The sequence below is a fragment of the Vulpes vulpes genome, chromosome 5 (genome assembly GCF_048418805.1).
Source record: "Vulpes vulpes isolate BD-2025 chromosome 5, VulVul3, whole genome shotgun sequence".
Taxonomy (NCBI): domain Eukaryota; kingdom Metazoa; phylum Chordata; class Mammalia; order Carnivora; family Canidae; genus Vulpes; species Vulpes vulpes.
The window spans coordinates 123,302,904-123,323,119 of NC_132784.1; the positions used below are offsets into that span (position 1 = coordinate 123,302,904).

The 20,216-nt window shown below is 41.9% G+C and overlaps 1 protein-coding gene across 9 annotated transcripts in view; it reads right to left on the reverse strand.

Annotated features, from left to right (window-relative positions):
- The window catches only part of CCDC146 (coiled-coil domain containing 146), a 125,636-nt gene that overhangs the window by 24,564 nt on the left and 80,856 nt on the right, over positions 1-20,216 (reverse strand). For 4 of the 9 annotated variants that reach the window (XM_026006094.2, XM_026006092.2, XM_026006095.2 and 1 more), the window contains exons 3-6: positions 13,082-13,164; positions 9,717-9,926; positions 4,172-4,229; positions 1,957-2,133 (exon numbers count right to left, since the gene is read on the reverse strand). In XM_026006094.2, coding sequence (XP_025861879.1) covers positions 1,957-2,133; positions 4,172-4,229; positions 9,717-9,926; positions 13,082-13,164 — 528 coding nt within the window. The remainder of the gene's footprint in view (positions 1-1,956; positions 2,134-4,171; positions 4,230-9,716; positions 9,927-13,081; positions 13,165-20,216) is intronic. The other 5 variants (XM_072759889.1, XM_072759888.1, XM_072759891.1 and 2 more) reach the window with 2 other exon arrangements.

The following is a 20,216-nucleotide window of genomic DNA, read 5'->3' on the forward strand; positions in this document are numbered from 1 at the left end:
TCCTGTACTGTGCAGTGTGCTTTAATTATTTCATTTAATACTCACAGTGACCTTAGAAGACAGCTACGGTTGTTAGCGGTTTAAAGAGGAGGCAGCAAAAAAATAATAAAAATAAAATAAAATAAAATAAAATAAAATAAAATAAATAAAATAAAGAGGAGGCAGCTGAGTGTAACTAATGCTGTTTGCTTCCTGTAGGGATGTACGCCCAGCCTTCGGGGGCGGCAGGATGGCTGCTAACAGCCCACGCTTGGTCTCCTCTGGGGGACTGCTCCTGGCCCACAAGAGCTGTCTTATCAAGGAATAAGGAGTCGAGGGAAGAGGGCAGCCTCTGTGACCAGTGGTATAAGGCCCATCCCCTCCACCTCTGGGCGGAAATCATGGTCTAGAGTTCCCCCTGGGGTCAGGTTGAGACTAGGGTGCTCCTGAAAACACATTTTGGCCCAGCCACTTAGCCCAACTCTATGCTACTTCTCTCACCCTCCTATCAGATTCTCCTTAGTGCTCTCCCTCAACAGGTCCTTGTCCGAAGACTAGAAGCTCTGCTTCTAGAGAACTCTGCCTAAGACTCCCACTAAGAGAATTTATTATTATTATTATTATTATTATTATTATTATTATTATTATTATTATTTTAAGAGATGCATGAAGAAGGCCAGAGTTTGGACTTCATGGCCCTCTCAGATATGCAGACTCTTTTTTTTTTTTTTTAATTTTATTCATAGAGACACAGAGAGAGAGAGAAAGGCAGAGACACAGGCAGAAGGAGAAGCAGGCTCCACGCAGGGAGCCCGACGTGGGACTGGATCCCCGGTCTCCAGGATCACACCCCGGGCTGCAGGCGGCCCTAAACCACTGCGCCACTGGGGCTGCCCTTCTACTAAGAGAATTTAAGTAATTTTCCCAAAGTCAGATGGCTAGTGAGCGGTAAGGCCAAGATCAGAAGCCAACTTTGCCTAGGACCACTTTCTCCTACGTCCTATGGATTCACAGAAGGATTAGTTTTAACCTCAATCGGCTTATGGGCTTATGTACACGGCAGGGGTTCTGGAACAGCCCTTCTTGCCTGAGGATCGCACTGGACTTTGGTGCCTGGGGTAACACATGTGCAAGGAGGTTCCACACATCGTGGGGGTGAAATGCATTTCTCCCAGGGATCTGGCTCAGTCCTGGGGCCAATCCAAGTTTGGTAAGGCTAAGACTCTTAAGATTTGTTGGGGGGCCTCTTTAGGAAGAAAGAGTACAAAATGACAAATGCTAAATAAGCACAGGGCCTTGGAAGAGGTTCGTGCACGTGAGGGCCTAAGGCTTTAGCTTTGTTGGGCTCCTCGTAAATCTGTCTCTGCTCAGGTCCTATGTTCCAAGTAGCAGCTGGGTATGTCTTATTTGACTACTCTAACCCCTTAAGGAAAAAGACATTAAAGTGAATCATAATTGTCCTTTAAGCCAGCGAGCCTCAGATATTGTTGCTTTTAAAATAACTCCAGGTTATTTAAACCATTTTGAGAGTTATGTATTTTTCAAAGTACAATGAACTTTATCTCCTAAAATATAAATGCACAAAGTCTTCATCCTTTCATGGGGGGAAGGAAGTAGTGTGGAATCAAACAGACAAGGATAAAGTCATACAAAGATACACAAGAGGTTAGGACATTTGGTTGCTCTCCAAAGAAGTGATTGTGTTTGTGACATTCAATCCTCATGCTGAAAATGCCTGGTGAGGTCTAGAGAGGTCTTTTCCCTGGGCCAAACTAGGGCGGCAGCACCACTCTCGAGTTTTGGGTGAATTCCCAGAGCTCAGGTTTAGTTTGATGGGATCTGTCATAAGGCTGAATGTTTCTGTCCGTGTGATGCTAGTCCTCTTTGCCAAACCCGCGCACCTAGTCTTGGTAACCAGGCATCTCTATGTCCACGCAGACACAATGCTTAAGTATTTATGAACTGTAAGTAGCACACCTTTAGGGTGACCTGACATTCCAACAATTCTTCTAGCTCCTTCTGTTCCTTTAGTAATTGCTTTTGCTTAGATGCCAAATCTTCCCGTAAATTTTTGATTTCCAATTTCCTCTGCATTATTTCTTTACGTAATTCTTCAGTGCTTTCTCTCAATTGTCTCATCTTCTTCTCCATTTCCTTTAAAAGTCATGAAAATTTATCAGGTTATATAGAGCCTGAGCAAGCATCTGTCTACCAAAAAATAAAATTAAAAATAATTTTACTCACCATTTTTATTATATTTGAGCTTTGCAAATGATTTCTTACAAAGTTAAATACAATAATAACTTCTGACATCTTTGATAAAGGTATGACAGTTGTACGGCATGTATTACACATTTTACATTATATTCATACTTTTTTTTTTTTTTTTTTTTACTGGTGCTCCTTTCTATCCTATATTTGAAATGTGTCCTTTTTGAGTTTATTTCTATTTCATACCCAAAAAACATTAGTGGAAATTTCTAGCCTATTTTCTAGGTTTGTGATTTGACATCAGATGCAAATAATCTTTGATTATTGGGCTTGTGGTTAACTTGAGTCCCACACGAGAATTAAAGACTAGGGAGGTCATATTTGGAAAATCCAATCCTTTGTGCTCCTTAATCCCCCACTTTCTTATTGGTATTACTTCTCTAACTCATTCAGATTCTCCCCAAAGGTCCTCCATCCCAGATTCATAACACATCTTTGTTCCCTTGAGTGATTATTTGGGGAGTGTTTGACTTAGGGGAGAGAAGCCTTACACTCAAAATATCTACACATGGGATGCCTAGGTGACTCAGTCGGTTGAATGTCTGTCTTCGGCTCAGGTCATGATTGTAGGATCCTGGGATGGAGCCCCACATTGGGCTCCCTGCTTAGCGGGGAGCCTGCTTCTCCCTCTCCTGCTCCCCCTGCTTGTGCTCTCTCTGTCAAATAAATAAATAAATGAATAAATAAAATCTTAAAAAAAAAAGAAAAGAAAACCTACACATTATTAATGACTGAGTGAATGTATCCATTTAGCTTGCTCTGGGCTTTCTGCACATCTCCCTACTCCACTGCTGCTGGGAGAGGATAAAATTGGTGATCCTATGATCTGGAACTAAAATTCAAAATGCTTTTTCCCATAAAATCTGTGTAGTAAATGATAGTTAGGTGTGATAGTTAGATAGTTAGATAGTTAGGTGCACTATTCTTCTAGAATAGTGCATATTTTATATGCTATATATGTGTGTGTATGCCACACACACACACATAAAAAGTACTATTTTACTCTATGCTAAACAGGTTTTTGTGCCTTGGAGTTAAAACACCAACAACACACTTTTGACATATAACTGTTTGAAAGAGGGCAACAGTGCAAAGTGTAATGACATTTCTATTTACTTTATGTGATAGATCATGAAAAACAGACTCAAATTCCTCCTGTTCCTGTAGGTATTTGTTATTTTTCTCATTAAGAGGTAGAGCCTATTTCTCTACCCCTTGAGTTCAGACTTAGCCATATGACTTGCTTTGACCAATAAAATATTCTAAAAGCAGAGGCTTGAGAAGTCTTGGGTCTTGGGATTTGTCATTACCCGAGGCCGTTTGTCTCTTTCTTGAGTCTGGAAACCCTTCCATCATTATAGGACTAACTGGTGACATGTGATCTTAGACCAACTAGCCTGCCAACTGGCCAACACATGATGAAGCCATCTAGACCACCCAGACCTAAATGAACCAGCTCAGACCAGAAGAACTCAGAACTGTGAAAAATAAGAAATGTTGGTTGTTTTAAGGCACTAAGTTGTGGGGCACTTTGTTATGCAGGAATAGATAAGTGATACATCTCCTTCACGAAAATTTCTTATAATAAGCTTGAGATGTTCAGGAAGCTCTGAGAGTAATAACTATGCAAAAATAATGTTTTTATGTGCCAGCCACAGATCCCTTTTTTTTTTCTGAAAACAAAGCAGATAATTGTCCAACCAAATACAGCCTAAATTAGATGCCAAATAGCTAAGCCTGTAATAGGCATCACTGTGTGTACTCCAGAAGTGATTCCTTCCAGCATTATCCATACTTAAGACTCTTGTATCTTTCATTATGTCTCAGGGTGTGGTTGTTGTGATAAACATCAATATTTATCAAAAGGGATGTTTAATCCAGCTGTATTTAACAAACTGTAAACCATCTAAGTAAGACTTACTCCTGGCTTAGGTATCTTCTCAAATTCCTTTATTATGAGATTTTTTTCTTCTGTTAAGCTGTGAAAAGAAAAAAACAACAACAACAAGTTTGACAATGTACAAAGGAGTAATAAGCTATTTCTACAGTAATAACTTTCTACTTTCTCTTAGAATGTGCTTCCCATGTTTGTTTGCCAGGTAACCTGATGGCTTCAGTGACTCCCGACTAGATGCTTCCTCCCCAGTCCTCACACAACACTGTGTACACCCGCCCATGGGAACAGCTGTCTTACCACATTACAGCTACTTGGTAACACGACCTCCCCACTAGACTCGGACCCCTTCCAGGCAGGCTCTGGGCCTTTTCTTTTTTTCTACTATTTGCAATAAACCAGTGCCTGTCTGGATTGCTGCAATACCTCCCACTCACTCCATCAAACAAGCAGGTCTCGCCAGCCAGTGGGCCTGGGAACTTGGAACTAAAGATGCATTCACATCTTTAGGGTTTATTTTTGTGAGTTTTTATTTGCAATCATGTAAATTAAAGTTAATGTTGCAAGTGTGTGCCACATGGAATTTAATATAGGTCAGTTGTCTGGGACACAAGCTGAAGTTGAACTTTCAGAGTTTTGAATATGTAGGCCTTTGCTCTTAGAGCTTGCATACAAATTGATAATAGTCTCCTTCTCACCTATTGATCCTACACCTCACCCAGGCTGCCACCAGGGGGTGGTAGTGTGCTGCCATATTTTGGTTGTAAAGGACACCTTTATGCCCCTGAGTTGGAAAAATGGTGACATGAAGCTCTCCCGCAAGACAAGACTCACAGCCTTTCCTTTAAATAAATGTAAGATGACCTTTTCCTTAAACAAACATAAGATGGCTAATTCCTTAGGACACCTTAAACTAGTTGCATTTCTATCATGTGTTTTTTATTAAGAAAAACTGATTGACGTTTTCCCTTTAAAAGATGCATATTTTTCAGGCTCCTGGGTGGCTCAGTCGGTTAAGTGTCTGCATTTGGCTCAGATCATGAACCTGGGGTCCTGGGATAGAGCCCCACATCAGACTCCCCGCTCAGGGTGGAGCCTCCTTCCCCCTTTCTCCTTGCTCCTCTCCCCTGCTCATGCTCTCTCTGTGTCCAATAAATACATAAAATCTTTTAAAAAATGCATATTTTTCAATTTACAGAGAAATATATCATTCATAATCCCATCCCATCACACCACAGTTGATCATTTTTATTTTCCTTCTATCTTTCAATAATATTATACAAAATGCATACCTATGATTGAATTCATTTTTATCCAACATGTAATTAAAGATATCTTCCCAGGGGCACCTGGGTGGCTCAGTGGTTGAGCATCTGCCTTTGGCTCAGGTCATAATCCTGGGGTCCAGGGATCGAGTCCTACATCAGGCTCCCCACAGGGAGCGTGCTTCTCCCTCTGCCTGTGTCTGTACCTTTCTCTCTGTGTCTCTTATAGATAAAAAAAATCTTCCCAATTAAAAATATTTTTGGACTTCATAATAATATAATAGTTAGTTTCAAAGTTCCCTAGTGGGTAGATGTCACATAATAAAATAATCGTAATATCATCTTTCACTGATCCTATGTCAAGTAATTTACATGCATTGTTTCTAAACTTCAGAACTTGCCAGGTAGGTATTGTTTTCTTCGTTGTACAAATGAAGACACAGGAGTTAAGTACCTTTTCCAAAGTCACATAGTCAAAGCTGAACTGACATTCAAACCTAGAAACTGAGCTCTGACTCAATACCAAGCTGCCCCCTCTGGAATACTTTATTATTTAAATATTCCATTTTTCTTTAGAATTTAGGTTGCTTTCAGTTTTTCACTTTTATTTATTTTTTTTTAAGATTTTGTTTATTCATGAGAGAGACAGAGACATAGACAGAGGGAGAATCGGTCTCCTCGCAGGGAGCCCAGTGAGGGACCTGATCCCCAGACCCAGGATCATGTCTTGAGCCGAAGACAGATGCTCAACCCCTGGGCCACCCAGGCATCCCAGTTTTTCACTTTTAAAAGCAAAGTATAGTAAATATCCTAGTAAATATCCTACATCCCTAAAGACATGTATTATGTCTTTTTTTTTCTCCTTTTAGATTCTCCTTTTTGCGTGGCATTGCTGAAATAAAGAAAAAACACTTTTGTGCCTCTTGATACCTCTTAACACCTAATCTTTTAAAATGACATTAATATTGAAATCTGCCTGCCACCTTTCGCTTTCCTGGCTAAGGGGTGCTTCGGTGTCAAAGGTCCTCAGGATCCATTTCTTTCCTAACTGAGACCATGTCATCAAAGGCTCTTGGTTTTAAGGACTCGTGAGTAAACGGACGGTGCAGGAGGCCTGCATGTTGTTCTGTGCAAGAGGCATTCTTTCACCAGTGGTAGAAACAGCCTGAACGAGTGGAAATTGCCGCCGGTAGATTTTTGAACCAGTGCAAGCAGTAGAATCTAAGAGTCAGGCCGTCCAGAGCTGGAAGGGGCTGCTGTGGGCCGCCGTGGGCTTCTGTCGGGAGCGGGGAAAGCAGGCTGGAGGTCACAGAGAAGGTTCAGGGGACCCTAACGTGTAGTCAGAGCTGAGAACCATGGGGGTGGGGAGCAATTCTTCAACTGGACATGCGGCCGAATCACAGGGGGAGCTTGTAAAGCACTCCCACGCTGCCTTGGGTGGGGAGGCCTGGGCAGAAACTGGAATCTTGCTTTGGGAGTTGGGTCTACCTTTCAAACAAGCCTCTCCGGTGCTTCTCTCTCTTTCGGTCATGCAGACTGCACCCTGCAGAGCCTGGTCTAAGCTCATGGTGCTCTTGGCTTCCACAGGCCGAGCAGGAAAGACTTCACAAGTGTTCAGAAAGTGCAACCCGTTGCAGCTGTGAGTTCTTACTAACTAGCCCTCGTGACCTGTGTGCCCCCTGTCATACCTAATACCCCGGGGTCCCTGAGGCATTGCTTTCTCCCCCGGTCTGCTGGTTTCTCGGCCCCACCTGGCTGTCACTGCCAGACTACCAAGGCCCAGCTGACTCGGCACAGTGAGTCAGGCTGAGCACTGATTTATCTGCCCTCCAAATCCGAGAACTACCAGAAAGCAGACAAGCTCCAAAAGACAACAAAGTGAAGGCAAGGGAAAGGTTGAAAAGAGTATTGGAGGGGCGCCTGGGTGGCTCAGTCGGTTGGGCACCCGCCCTGGGCTTGGGTCCTGATCCCGGGGCCTGGGGTCGAGCCCCCCGTCGGGCACCCTCTCCCTCTGCTGCCTGCCCCCTGCTCAGGCTCGGGCTCTCTTTCTCTCTCTCCAATAAATAAAATCTTTTAAAAGAAAGATATTGGAAAATCTTTTCAGAGAATGTCTTTAGAAAGATAATGATTTTGGCTTTGTTTCGAAAATTGCTCCTCAATAGTATTTATTTTATTACTTCATTATTTATGTGTACTATTTCTTTTACTTAAGAAGGTTATATATTCTTTCCTAAACTGCATATTCAAGAGGTCAACGAATATTAATCTCAAAGCTAAAACTATGGCGACAGATTTAATTATTAACCAGACAACGTAATTATATGCACCATTACTAATTCTTAAAGATTTATATTATGTGAAACCGTGAGAAAAATCAACCAAATTACAGAGTGGAGTTTTTTTTCTCTAGAGCATTTGAACAACATACTATTCTTCATAGTTGCCAATGATTCAGAAGTTCCCAAAGATATTGGGGTGGAGGGGTGCTAGTTATTAGGGCTTCTGTTATTTAGACGCTGAATAAAATGAGTTTGTTGTGCTGATCTGAAAAATAGCATCTGTATATTCAGATGAATGGTTTTCTCTCACTGGCTTAGTTTATTTTTAGGTGGGGATGGACCTATCTACTTTTTTCCTGGGGAGGGGGTGTTGAGTGAATTCGTTTCGGTACCATATAATATGAAATATGTTAAAGCCAATGAAATACAGCCTATAATTCTTCCCTCGTATTCCTTTTGGAATCACCATTATTTTTATGGAACTAAGTTTGTTCACTCTTGAGCTGCTAATATTTGAGAATGTGAGGGAGTCTGCTCAAGCTAGAGTATGATGTGTTACAAATCCAAAAACAATACACACTAAACAGTTCTGCAAATGTGTGTCCTGAATGTTCTCGTTCGCTGTTGGGCACTATGCACAGTCCCCTTCCTACCCCAAGTAACTCAGCGAACAATTTGCCTGTCTATACCTAAAAGGCAAGAGTTCTGGTTGTTGCTGGGTTTTTTCCTTTGGCAGGAATACTTGGAAATTTTAAACAATTTAAATATCAACTGACTTATGTTCCTCTTACCCTTTCGTGGAAATGTCAAGCATTCATATTTTCAATACTAATGAACAACCACCAATTGTTTTAATTTCATTATTTTCTCAACTGAAAGAGTGCTTACAGAGCACAGAAATAGCTAGGCTTTCTTTTTATAGATCTCACTGTGAGCCTGAAACGAGTTTAGATTGAAAGACAAAAGAGAACTCAGATTCCGCACCCCCCCCCCCCCAGTCTAACTCTTCTGGGTAGGCTAGCCTTCTTCATCCCCCAGTTGAAAGGATAGGCCCCAAAGAGAGGATTCAAAACTCAGGGCTTGCAGAGTCCTCAGAAAAATCGCTCAAGTCATTTGCTTATCTCTCAGCGGGAATGAATTCATTACATTCGCTCTACCGACTCTTAAAAATAGCCAGAGAAAGTTCTTCCACCTTAAAAGGTAGCAAATCCTAGGAGCGATTGTTGGGCCTTCTCTTCGGTACCCAGGCAGGGCACCCAGCGCACCACAGCACAAAACTTGGATGGTAATCATTTTCAAATTCCATCTAAATAGTGAGATTTGCTGAACACAAGTCAGACTCTTCCACTGACTTGCTACTCCACAGGAGGAATGTTAGAGATTTTGGAAAGAACCTTCCAGCAATACATCTCTCCTTTCACTCACTGGATGACATCCTCTAGTTCTGCATAAGTGAATGTGTCCTCCAAAAGGATATTGCTTTCTCTCTTGATGCTGAGGAATAGTTTAGGAGAATAAGGTTGACTCTGTGGTCCATGTTCCTGTATTAGAAAAACAGAGGGAGCCACATGTGACCCTCAACTCACATAGGTCTGTCTGCAAAGTGCGTGAGGGGCGCCTGCCATGCAGCATGTGGTCTGCTGCTGCTGAAGGGACACGGGGCCACCATCGGGGAGAGGCGGAGACTGTGCCAAGTCCTTGTTCTATGCAGTGTGTTCTCTGGCTATGGCCAATGCTTATGGCTTTGTTCTGACTCAGGGAAAACAAGAGCAGGCGTCTCCTTCTGCGGGTGTCTCCCTGTCACCTGAGATTTTTTTTTTCTAGAAGTTGTGTGACCTTCCCGTTCAGGGATGGCCTGTTCTAGGAAATGAAGGAAAGAGCTAGGCTTATAGTCATCTTACACATTGCCATCTCATACTCATTGTGCCCAAAATTCCTTCCCGAGTCTAATTTTTCTGTTTTTTGTTCATGTGGAAGGACCTTTGTTCAACTCTGTCTTCGGTGTGTTTGAGAGAATTGTGTGCTTACCTATTTAACCTGTACTGAGTGTGGGACTCTCTTTCCTTCACTGCATTGTATTCATTTTGATACTTGAGGAGTTGTTCTCGCATTTTAGAGACCTCGGTGGTGGATGCCTCAGGGAAATCGTCAGCTTGCTGCAGGTGAAATTGCTGCTGCTGTATTTGCTCGGTGAAACGTTTGGCATCCTGGAGCAGCTGGACCTCTGACTCTTGTGTGCTGGGTTCCATGAAACAGAGATTCAAATAATGAGAAGGGCACAGTTTTAACACCCGTAGTGGCTCACATAGGGGGTCTAGTAAGGAGAGCTCCTGGTTCTTTCCATTCCTGGGTTCAATTCAGTTCAGTGATATTTTTGTGCCAAATATTGTACTAGGTACTTCTAGGTACTGGAAGCGAATGGAGCTCACAGTCTAGCAAGGGGAACAGATGGAATAGGTAGCCGGAATACCAGGTGACAAGCACTACCACTGGTGTCTAGACCAACATGGTGGGAGAGAGAGGAGCATTGAGTTGGATGGGAATGTGATATTTGTACTTGACTTTGAAGAACAGCCAAACTGGGAGATAAAAAGGGGGAGAGTGGGTCCTCCCTTCAACTTTCCCGGCAATGCTGGCTTTCTCTAATTCCTGAATCCTCCTCCTGACTGTAGGAAAATCTTTTCCTTCTTGGTGAACTAAGAAACAACAAAGTTTTCTAATGACTTTACTAGGAAACTAGGATGAAAAACTCTTCTATAAAATTATGGACATAAACCACCTTACAGATTTCTGATCCTATCTTTAATGTCTGGCTGGAGCTGGACTTGAATGTCACAGTTGAGGGGGACTCCCTATCTAGGTCTTGTTCCTGTCTAGGAAAAAGGGTTCAATATCTGGCAAGAAGCAGATTTGAGTGGACACAGGAACTGGACTTGGTGAAATCGTCTAAAGCTCCCCCACCTGTTCTGCACGCTGGCATCAGCTGCAGGCTGAGCAGCAGCCCTGATTCAGCTGCCTCACATTAGCTACCTCTCCTACACGGAAGCAAGACTGGTGCCATTTCCTGTGTTAAAGCCAGCACTCCTCCTTGGCGCACACCCCACAAGGATCCCTCCCCAGGAGAAACCGTCAGGGCTCTCCTCATGTGCAGAGATGCCCAATGACCTGATGAAGGCTGTCTCAACCCGAAGTTACCTGCTCCACCCATTTCCTCTGGCATTCATACGTCATTTGCTCAATAACATCCAGCGAAACATTAACTGGGACAGAGTGTGTTCCAGGCACTAGGTTGGGTACCAAATAGCAACAGCAGCTACAGTGCTAACACATATAACTTCTATTAATGAATGCTGGAGTGGTTTCTTAAAATTCATTTTCCTTGCATGTTAATATACTTCGTAAATCTAAAATTGCCTGAGCTCCTTCATAAGGGTCTTCAGCTGCGGAACAGTGAAGTGTTGGCTTGTGCCTGATTTCCCCAGAAAGAAAACGGACAAAGCGGTTAGGGTTCTAGCCAGAACGCAAATGCTGATTTACCCACATGGACTTGAAATATAGTGTCAGCAGTGTCAGCAGAAGAGGATTTAACAACTTCTATAACGCGGTTCCTATGTAAAACCCATTCAGTTTCAGTTCAGCATTTCCAGGCTCTCTCTGCCCTGCTGAAACCCCAGCAGCAGGAGTGGGGAGCCTGTATCTTCATGCTGTTCTCACCCACCAGGCAGGGGCAGTGGGAGAGGGTGGTGTGTGTTTGTAATGACAAGAGAGGGAAGTAAAGGGTCAAGAGGAGGTAAAATGTGGGTAGCAGAAGGGAAGTAATGGTTCTGCAACACAACCTGGAAGTAGGAAGAAATAATGCCATAGCTTTGGTCCTACATTATTGTCCATCACTGGGGCCCAGGGAACTGAATTGTGGGCCAGGGAAGGTGGAAGCTAAATCAGCCCCCCACAAAGCTCTGCTGAGCTCTAGATTAGAGCTATCGGGAGGGTGAGAAATGTTGCAGGATTCTTTGTATCTGCAAAGGGACTTGGAGGGATGCCCTGAGAGCTGCATGGATTTGTTCTTCCCATTTAAGCAGTGTGAAATATGTTGGAAAAGATTACCCCAGACTTCCTATCTAAAGCCTCCAAGTTCCTGAGTCTTGAGAACTGTGTGTACACTTTGGCAGTCAGGCCAATTGTGGGGAAATGGAGTCTCCGTGAGGGATGGGGATGAGGAGTCAGCTTGAGGCTGCCATAGAGGAAGAGGAGGAGGAGCCAGAGCTGGGCAGTTACCAGGAACTTGGATGGAGCTGAGTAAGTAAGGCGTGGAGTGAAAGCGAAGGGTGCATAGGAATGCAGCTCTGCTCTTCCGGTGATTCACTCTTCCCACGTGCTCCCATCCTCAAAGTAGCCAAATCGACTCTGGACAGGAAAAGAAGTAGCCCAGGAAAAGAACTCTGGGCTAATGTTTGAAGACTGGGGGAGAAGATGGATGGAGAATGAAAGGATGGAGCTTCTCTCCATTGCTGTCCCTCCTTGGCTTTTGGGGAAGACATATGAGGCAGAAGGTAATGGGGAAGAGGAAGAACAAGGATGGGGAGTAGTGAGGAGTAGCAGCAGAACAGGATTTCCCTTCTTTCTTCACTCTCCTCCCTTGATTCCCAGAGGCTCATAGCAGATGCTTGGAAAACTTTGTGGAGTCATCCTATGGAAGCCTATTCTCACCTGTTGCTGGTTGGGACTAGGCTAAGGAGGGTAGCCTAGGGTAGGTGGAAGAGGTGAGAAGACCAAAGGCTCAGCAGATGTAGGCTGGGGTTGTGCTTGAACCTACACCTCCGAGTGGTAAAGAGAGGTGAAGAGCAAAGAATCCTACAAAAGTGTCCTGAGGCAGGTAATGTCAGTCTTCCACCAGATTCTCCCCATCTCGGTCTGCTCTTGGGTCACCTGTAGCTTTGGTGGACAGTTACCAGTGCGCCTCTGCCTGAGAGCTTTCTCTGGCCATAGGAACTTGCTTGGCTTCTCAGAGGGCATGCTAGAAGTGCCAGGAGCCCCTCTCTCTAGGAGCAATCATTCAACAAAGGATAGAAAAGAGTGGACAAGTATCCCAGTTTCCTCACCTTTTGATGGGAGAGTTCTGAGGTGTGTTCCACACACACAGAGGGTCCTCAGTGCGACTGAGCACCAGTTGGCCACAGGATAAAGCTGCAGATAGGCACCCCCCGCCAATCCTTCCCTTCCCCATCTCACTTCCCCATCCTCCCATGATAATATCTGGTATCACTTCTCAAACTACTTGAACTCAAACCTTCGCCTTAAGGTCTGCTTTTGGGAGGCTACAAAAACAAGACAGATCCCATCACACAAAAAAGAAATATATGATAAAGATGTCTCAACACAAGCAAATAGCCTACCTTACCACGGTATCATGCAGCAAGGTGTACTTGGCTTTTAACTCTGCCATTCTGGTTCCAGGAAGTTTCCCCAGACTGTATAACTAGCAAAGAGAACACAGGATCACTATGGGAGATAATATGGATATAGGGATATTTTATAAAATCTTCCTATTCAACATTAGAGAGGAAACATATCAGGCAATGTGGTGTATTACAACGATGCTAGGTTTTTGGAGAAAATATTTCTCTTCTGCCTCCGGTGATCTCTACGTCCCTGGGCAAGACTCTTACCTCTCTAGACTATGATATCTTCACCTGTAAATTGAAGTAAGAATGGAGTCAAATTCTTCCAATTAAAAAAAAAAACATATTTCTAGGTTTAGCAAACAACCTGGATAGTATAGATGACTAGGATGGCTATTTTTAAGTTGAGAGAACTAATAATTATCGAACGTCTTTTACGAGCAAGTGTTGGACAACAATTATTTCATTGTTAAAAATGTTTTTGTGAAGTAGGGATCATCTCCATTTTAAAGTTTAGAAAGTTAAGTGATTTGTTTCAAAGCTACTGAGCTAGTTAAAGGCAGTGTCAGAATGTAAACCCAAGTGGCCCAGCTCCAAAAACCCATGATCATTCCATTGCACCACACTCTCTATGCCTCTACAGCCAAAGAAGCATGAAAGTTTATTTCATACAAAATTGATATTATTTGTTCCTTTCTCATTTCTGGTAAAAGAACTTTTGGATTTACTCTCGGAGTTAGATGATAAATAGTAATAGACATCACAGCACAATATGAAACACTAAAGTTTTAACATTTGGAACTAATGGCAAATGGAACTAAAGGAAAGATCTGTGTTTATCAATGTCATGTTGTTCTTACCTCTAAAGTATTTCTTGAATCCATCTGTTTTCTTTTCCCTTCCCTGGGGAGGGAGAAGGGACTCACCAGTCCAAGTCACATCCCAGCTCAGTGGGACTACTGCAAAACCTCCCCTTGTCCCCCTCTCCATCCCTGTGTCCACTCAGGGCCCCTGTCTGTCTACTTTCCAGGGAGATTTTTTTGAAATTTTTAAAAAGATGTTATTTATTTGAGAGGGAGAGTGAGTGAGTGAGAAAGAGAGAAAGTGAGCAGGGGCAGAGGGAAAAGCAAGGGGCAGAAGGAGCCTGACACAGGACTCAATCCCAGGACTCTGGGATCACAACCTGAGCCAAAGGCAGATGCTCAACCAACTAAGCCATGCAGGCATCCCCAGAGAGATTTAAAACAAACAAACAAACAAAAAAAACCCACAAAGGTTTTGCTATGCTGGGTGTTCAAAACTCAAGTGGAATAGAATTCAAGAGGCTGGGTATGACCCCTGAGGTCCTGGATGACCCTGCTACCTCCCAGTCTCCTTCCAGAACCCTCTCATCAAGCTTTTAGTGCTCCAGCCACACTGGCTGCCTTTTATTTCATTCCCCCAGGCCTTTGTGTTGGCCATTCCTCACTTATCCCCAGGCCAGATTCTTTCTTCATACCTCACTTTCAATATCAATCCATAATCAGGCCTTCCTCTGACTTCTAAATTAAGATAGATACCCCCACACACCACCGACCCCAAAAGAACACTGCACTTCATAACATATAACATATTATGATGATCTGCAGTAATAAATATGTGACTAAAACAACGTTACTCCCCAACTGATTGTATAAGTGCCACGAGGAAAGGGCCTGGATCACCTTGTTCTTCACGGTGTCCTCAGCCAGTAGAAGCCCAGGCACAGAGCAAGTACTTGGCACACATGTGCCGCGTGAGCAAATGCATGAATACAACTGATAAAATGCGACAGTCAGAGCCTCCACAGTGGGCTTTCGTGGTCTCTCTACCCAAATAAGGGTGGAAAACACATTGTAAAATGCACTATGAAGCCCTCTCACTTTTGTGAAAGTCTGTGGGGTCTCCTGTGAGGGACTTACAAGCTAGTGCCAGACCTGGATTCCAATCCTCCAACCTTCACTTTCTATGTATGGTAAACAAGGCTTTTTTTTTTTTTTTTTTTTTTTTTAGTTTTTATTTACATTCCAGTTAGTTAACACACAGTGTAATATTAATTGCAGGTGTACAATGTAGTGATTCAACACATACAACACCCAGTGCTTATCACACCAAGTGCCCTCTGCCCTCCTCAATCCCCATCATCTATTTCACCCATATCTCCACCCACCTCCCCTCTGGTACCCACCTGCAGTTTGTTCTCTATACTAAAGAGTCTATTTCCTGGTTTTCCTCTCTCTTTCCCCCTCCTTATGATTGTTTTGTTTCTTAAATTCCACATAGGAGCAAAATCATATGGTATTTGTCTTCCTCTGACTTTTTTTGCTTAGCATAATGCTCTCTAGTTCCATTCACGTCACTGCAAATGGCAAGATTTCATTCTTGTTTATGGCTGAATAATATTCCATTGTGTAGATATACCACTGCTTTATCCATTCACCAATTGATGGACATTTGGTTCTTCCCATCATTTGACTATTGTTGATGGTGCTGCTATGCATTAGGCTGCATGTATCCCTTTGAATCAGTAATCTTGTATTCTTTGGGTAAATACCTAGTAGTACAACTGCTGGATCTTAGGGTAGTTCTGTTTTTAACTTTTTGAGAACCCTCCATACTGGGTAAATAAGATTCTTAAGCCCTTTGAGGAAGTTCTACTTCTCACTATATCGAATAACTTAAAATGTATTCATGTGCATAATTTATCTTACATGTAATTTTTAAAGTGTTGAGTTGCTGCTTGTAGGTTGACTTAATGTTACACTTTATAGATATTTAATTAAACACATTTATTTTGTTTCTTCCATTTTCTTTCTGCATTTTTGAACTATTATGTAATTTACTTCAGATCTCAAACATTTTCATTGGTTCTTAAAAATGGTGTAGGACATAGGCTCTGTGCCCTTAAGATTTAATATGTTAAAAAGAAAAAGCTTTGCACATGGGCCCTCTTAAAGGAGACAAATTACTGGGAAAAAATCATGAAAATGCAAGGGTGAGAATGTGTGTTTGTATGTGTGTGCGTGTAATACAAAGATCACGTGGTGACCAGCCTTATAATTAGGCAACAAGTTAACCACTCTCGGTAATCCATTGGGTAAGGTAATTATGGACTCTAATGTTTAAAAACAAATATAGTATGTATAGTTTCGTTATCAGGCTGAAAAGACATTATCTCTCACCTAGTGCTGTGCATGATGAAAGCAGAAGTAAATGTGACATAGGTCCTCCCCTAAAGCAGCTCACAGTTTGAGAAGATAGAAATTACAAAATGCTTACACTCAGTAGTTTTATTGTTAGTAAATAACCATATTGGGCATTATGCAAGTATTTTCTCTATATTCTAAGTTAAAGCAAATGAATAAAATGATAAATTACAGACCATTTCCAGGAGGTGGAACTTCCAGAATGGTCATGTGAAGAGCTTGATGAAGACTTTGATGAAGAGCTCTCCCTCAAAGAAACATTGATTCAACTCGTCAAGATTATCTAACACAACCTTTAAAGTCTCTGGAAATTGATCTAAGGGCTTCCAAAATAATGAGATGTATTTATTTACAAAATCTGAAACTCGGGACACCTGAGTGGCTTAGTGGTTGAGCGTCTGCCTTCGGCTCGGGGCATGATCCTGGAGTCCCAGGATCGAGTCCCACATCAGGCTCCCTGCATGGAGCCTGCGTCTCCCTCTGCCTTTGTCTCTGCCTCTCTCTATATATCCCTCTGTGTGTGTCTCTCATGAATAAATAAATAAAATCTTTTTTTAAAAAACTGAAACTCAGAAAAATAGGAGACTGTGACATTTGAAACATGAACTGCATCCATTATCCTCAGTTCCATGTTGTGGAAGAAGTATTCTGGGCAGGCTTAGCAGCCAGGGAAGAGCTCATCTTCCCCACCTTCCTATTGCTAAAGACCTATTCAGGTGGGTGGGGCAAGGTTAAAAATAAAAGCAAGGATAGAATATCTACACAGAGACATCAGAGGCTGCACACTATGGCGGGGAGATACACTTTGCAGAATTAGTCCAGCCAAGTCACTAAACAAATAAACAAGTGAACAATAACACAACCCCAACAGCAACAACAAGAAGCCAAGGGAGAATCCGAAACCAGAGTTGTTACAATATATTATCTAAAATGTCCAATCATCAGCAAAAGATTATGAGTTATTCAAAGGGGGGGAAAGGCAAAAACTCTTTGCGGGGGGTGCAGATGTGGACTTTAACAAAGCCTTCAAAGCAGCTATTATAAATATATTCAGATAATGAAAAGAAATCATATTTAAAGGATTAAAGGAAAAAATAAAGGATTAAAGGAGATTATGATGACAATTCATCAAATAGTGAATATCGATAAGGTATTGATCTAGAAGGATAAGAACTAAGATGTTAAAATGGTATTCTTTGGGTAGTAAGAATGTATGGTTTTCATATTTTGTATGTTTCCTTATCTGTATTTTATAATTTTCTCCAACACATATGTATTGTTTTAATAATAAAAGTCTATTAAAATATGCTTGAAAACTTCGCTGTAAACAATAGGGATTCAGCAAAATTTCAAACTGGAGAATGCTGTGATCAGATCCTACTGGCCGATACAGCCAGATTCTAGCTCAGACTTAACGAAAACTCAGCTGTATTAGTGGAGTCTTTTCTAAAATACCAGTTAATCGAAGCCTGATGGCAGTTGGGCCAGGGGTGCATGTTGGCAGGTTTTATGACTACAGAAAAAGCAGGAAGGCTCTAGCCTCTCTACAGGCTTCTTTTCTTATTTGCTATTTCTATCACTCCCATAGCCATACTTGCCTTTGATGCCTACAAACCTATGAAGAAAGCTGAGGGGTTAAACATCTGGTATGCCTTTGTCATTTCTACATAAATTGAAAAAATTAAGTCATAGACGTTTAGAAAGAAGATTGATAAGCTACCTTTTATTTGATCTACTCTCCTAAAAACAAGTCTCTCTTAAAAAAGGAAAAGATCGGGATCCCTGGGTGGCTCATGGGATCCCTGGGTGGCTCAGTGGTTGAGCGTCTGCCTTTGGCCTGGGGCGTGATCCTGGAGACCGGGGATCGAGTCCCGCGTCGGGCTCCTGGCATAGAGCCTGCTTCTCCCTCTGCCTGTGTCTCTGCCTCTCTTTCTCCCTCTATGTTTATCATGAATAAATAAATAAAATCTTTTTTTTAAAAAAAAGGAAAAGATCAAACTGTGAAGAATGGATTCTAGCCTCCCTAAAAATAAAATGCATAATCTGGATGTAATATTCATCCAACAGTGACTTTTCTGTGAAATTGCAAGTTTGCAATTCTTTAAGCAGGTCTTAAAGCAAGTTTGCAATTCTTAAGCAAGTTTGCAATATCTCTTTAAGCAGGTCAATCTCTGGTTGGGAACTTCAGACTCCATTCTGGTGGATGAAATGCTTCACTCATAAACATAAAATAGCTGCATTTTCCCACTGCATGATACAAATGGGCACAGAAACCAAGTTTGTCATGTTTTAAAAATGCAGGATCTAAGGAACAGAGCATAAGGCCCAACTCAAACTGTCAAAGAGTATACATAACGAAAGGTTAGATATAATGTCATTAGGTTCATAAATATGATTTCACAATAGATAATTGTGTTACTGAATTGCCTTGTTGGTAATTGAGTCTGGAAGGAAACATTTACTCTAGAGCTGAAAGTTTAACAGGAGTTCATGATTCATGGATAGCATGTAATGATACGGAAAAAATTTCAAAAATGGAAATTCTAGGACATTCCAAGGAAAGTAAGAACTTTCACCAAGTGAACTTATCTGCAAGGGGGTCAGCATGAGGAAACAATTAAGTGTTTGTGGGGGTGTCTGAGGGGAACCACAATGACCATGGTTATTAACCTATTCTATTCTCATTGCCTCTTTGACATTACCTAGTGCTTTGGTCTTATCCCAATAAACCATTGGCTTTGGGGGATAACATAAACTTGAAAGCATAAATCCTTACCATCTTGTCTCCCACTCATGCTTTCCCTATCTCTGCTAGATATAAACGACATGGCCATTTTTAGCAGTTTCCAAATGCAATTGAGCTCTCAACAATGCTTCATCACTACTTTTGTCTGACCTTTCTCCTTGGTTGTTATATTAAGCTTTAGCTTTCCTGTATACCTAACTCATTCACCAAACAAAATTAAGCCACCTGAACTCATCATCTACATCAACAGATCCCTTTATCTACAGCCACACTCACCTTTAACTTCTTTCCCCAGATCTCAAAAATGAAGGCAAGCCTGTCCACTTGTGTTTTCAAATATATACTCTCCTGCCTCGTCCTAGGCATTAAAGCATCAGTTATACCTTCCTTTTCTTTATGATCTCTATTTCTCCCTCATAACTGGCTCAGTGTGGTATTGTAATCAAATACAAATATATCAAAGCAGACTTCAATGTGAATTCCAGCTCTACTATTTTTTTTCAAATTCCAGTATAATTAATGTACAGTGTTATATCAGTTTCAGGTGTACAATATAGTGACTCAGCAATCCTATGCATTACTCAGTGCTCATCACAATAAGTGTGCTCCTAATCTCCTTCACTATTTCTCCCATCTCCCACCTCTGGTAACCACCAGTTCTCTGTATCTGACTCTGTTTTTGTTTGTCTCTTTTTTTCTTTGTTGTTGTTATTTTTTAAAGATTTTATTCATTTATTCATGAGAGACACACAGAGAGAGGCAGAGACATAGGCGGAGGGAGAAGCAGGCCCCATGCAGGGAGCCCTACGTGGAACTCTATCCCCAGACCTGAGGATCACACCCTGAGCCAAAGGCTGATGCTCAACCACAAAGCCACCCAGGTGTCCCATTGTTTTATTCAGCTCTACAGCTTCTCAACCTTGTAACTTGGAGTAATATTTAATCAATCTGTGCCTCAGTTTCTTCAGCTGTAAAAGACAAAAGTAGTCCCAATTTCATAAATCTGTAGTGAAAACTAAATAATTATATATAAGGTATTTGGTATAGTGTCTAGTACACAAATAAGAGCTTAATCAGTGACAGTTATTTTACTATTGTCATCATTGACATTATCCTCAACCTGTAAATTTGCTCAAGTCTTTCTCATTTAAAAAGCAAA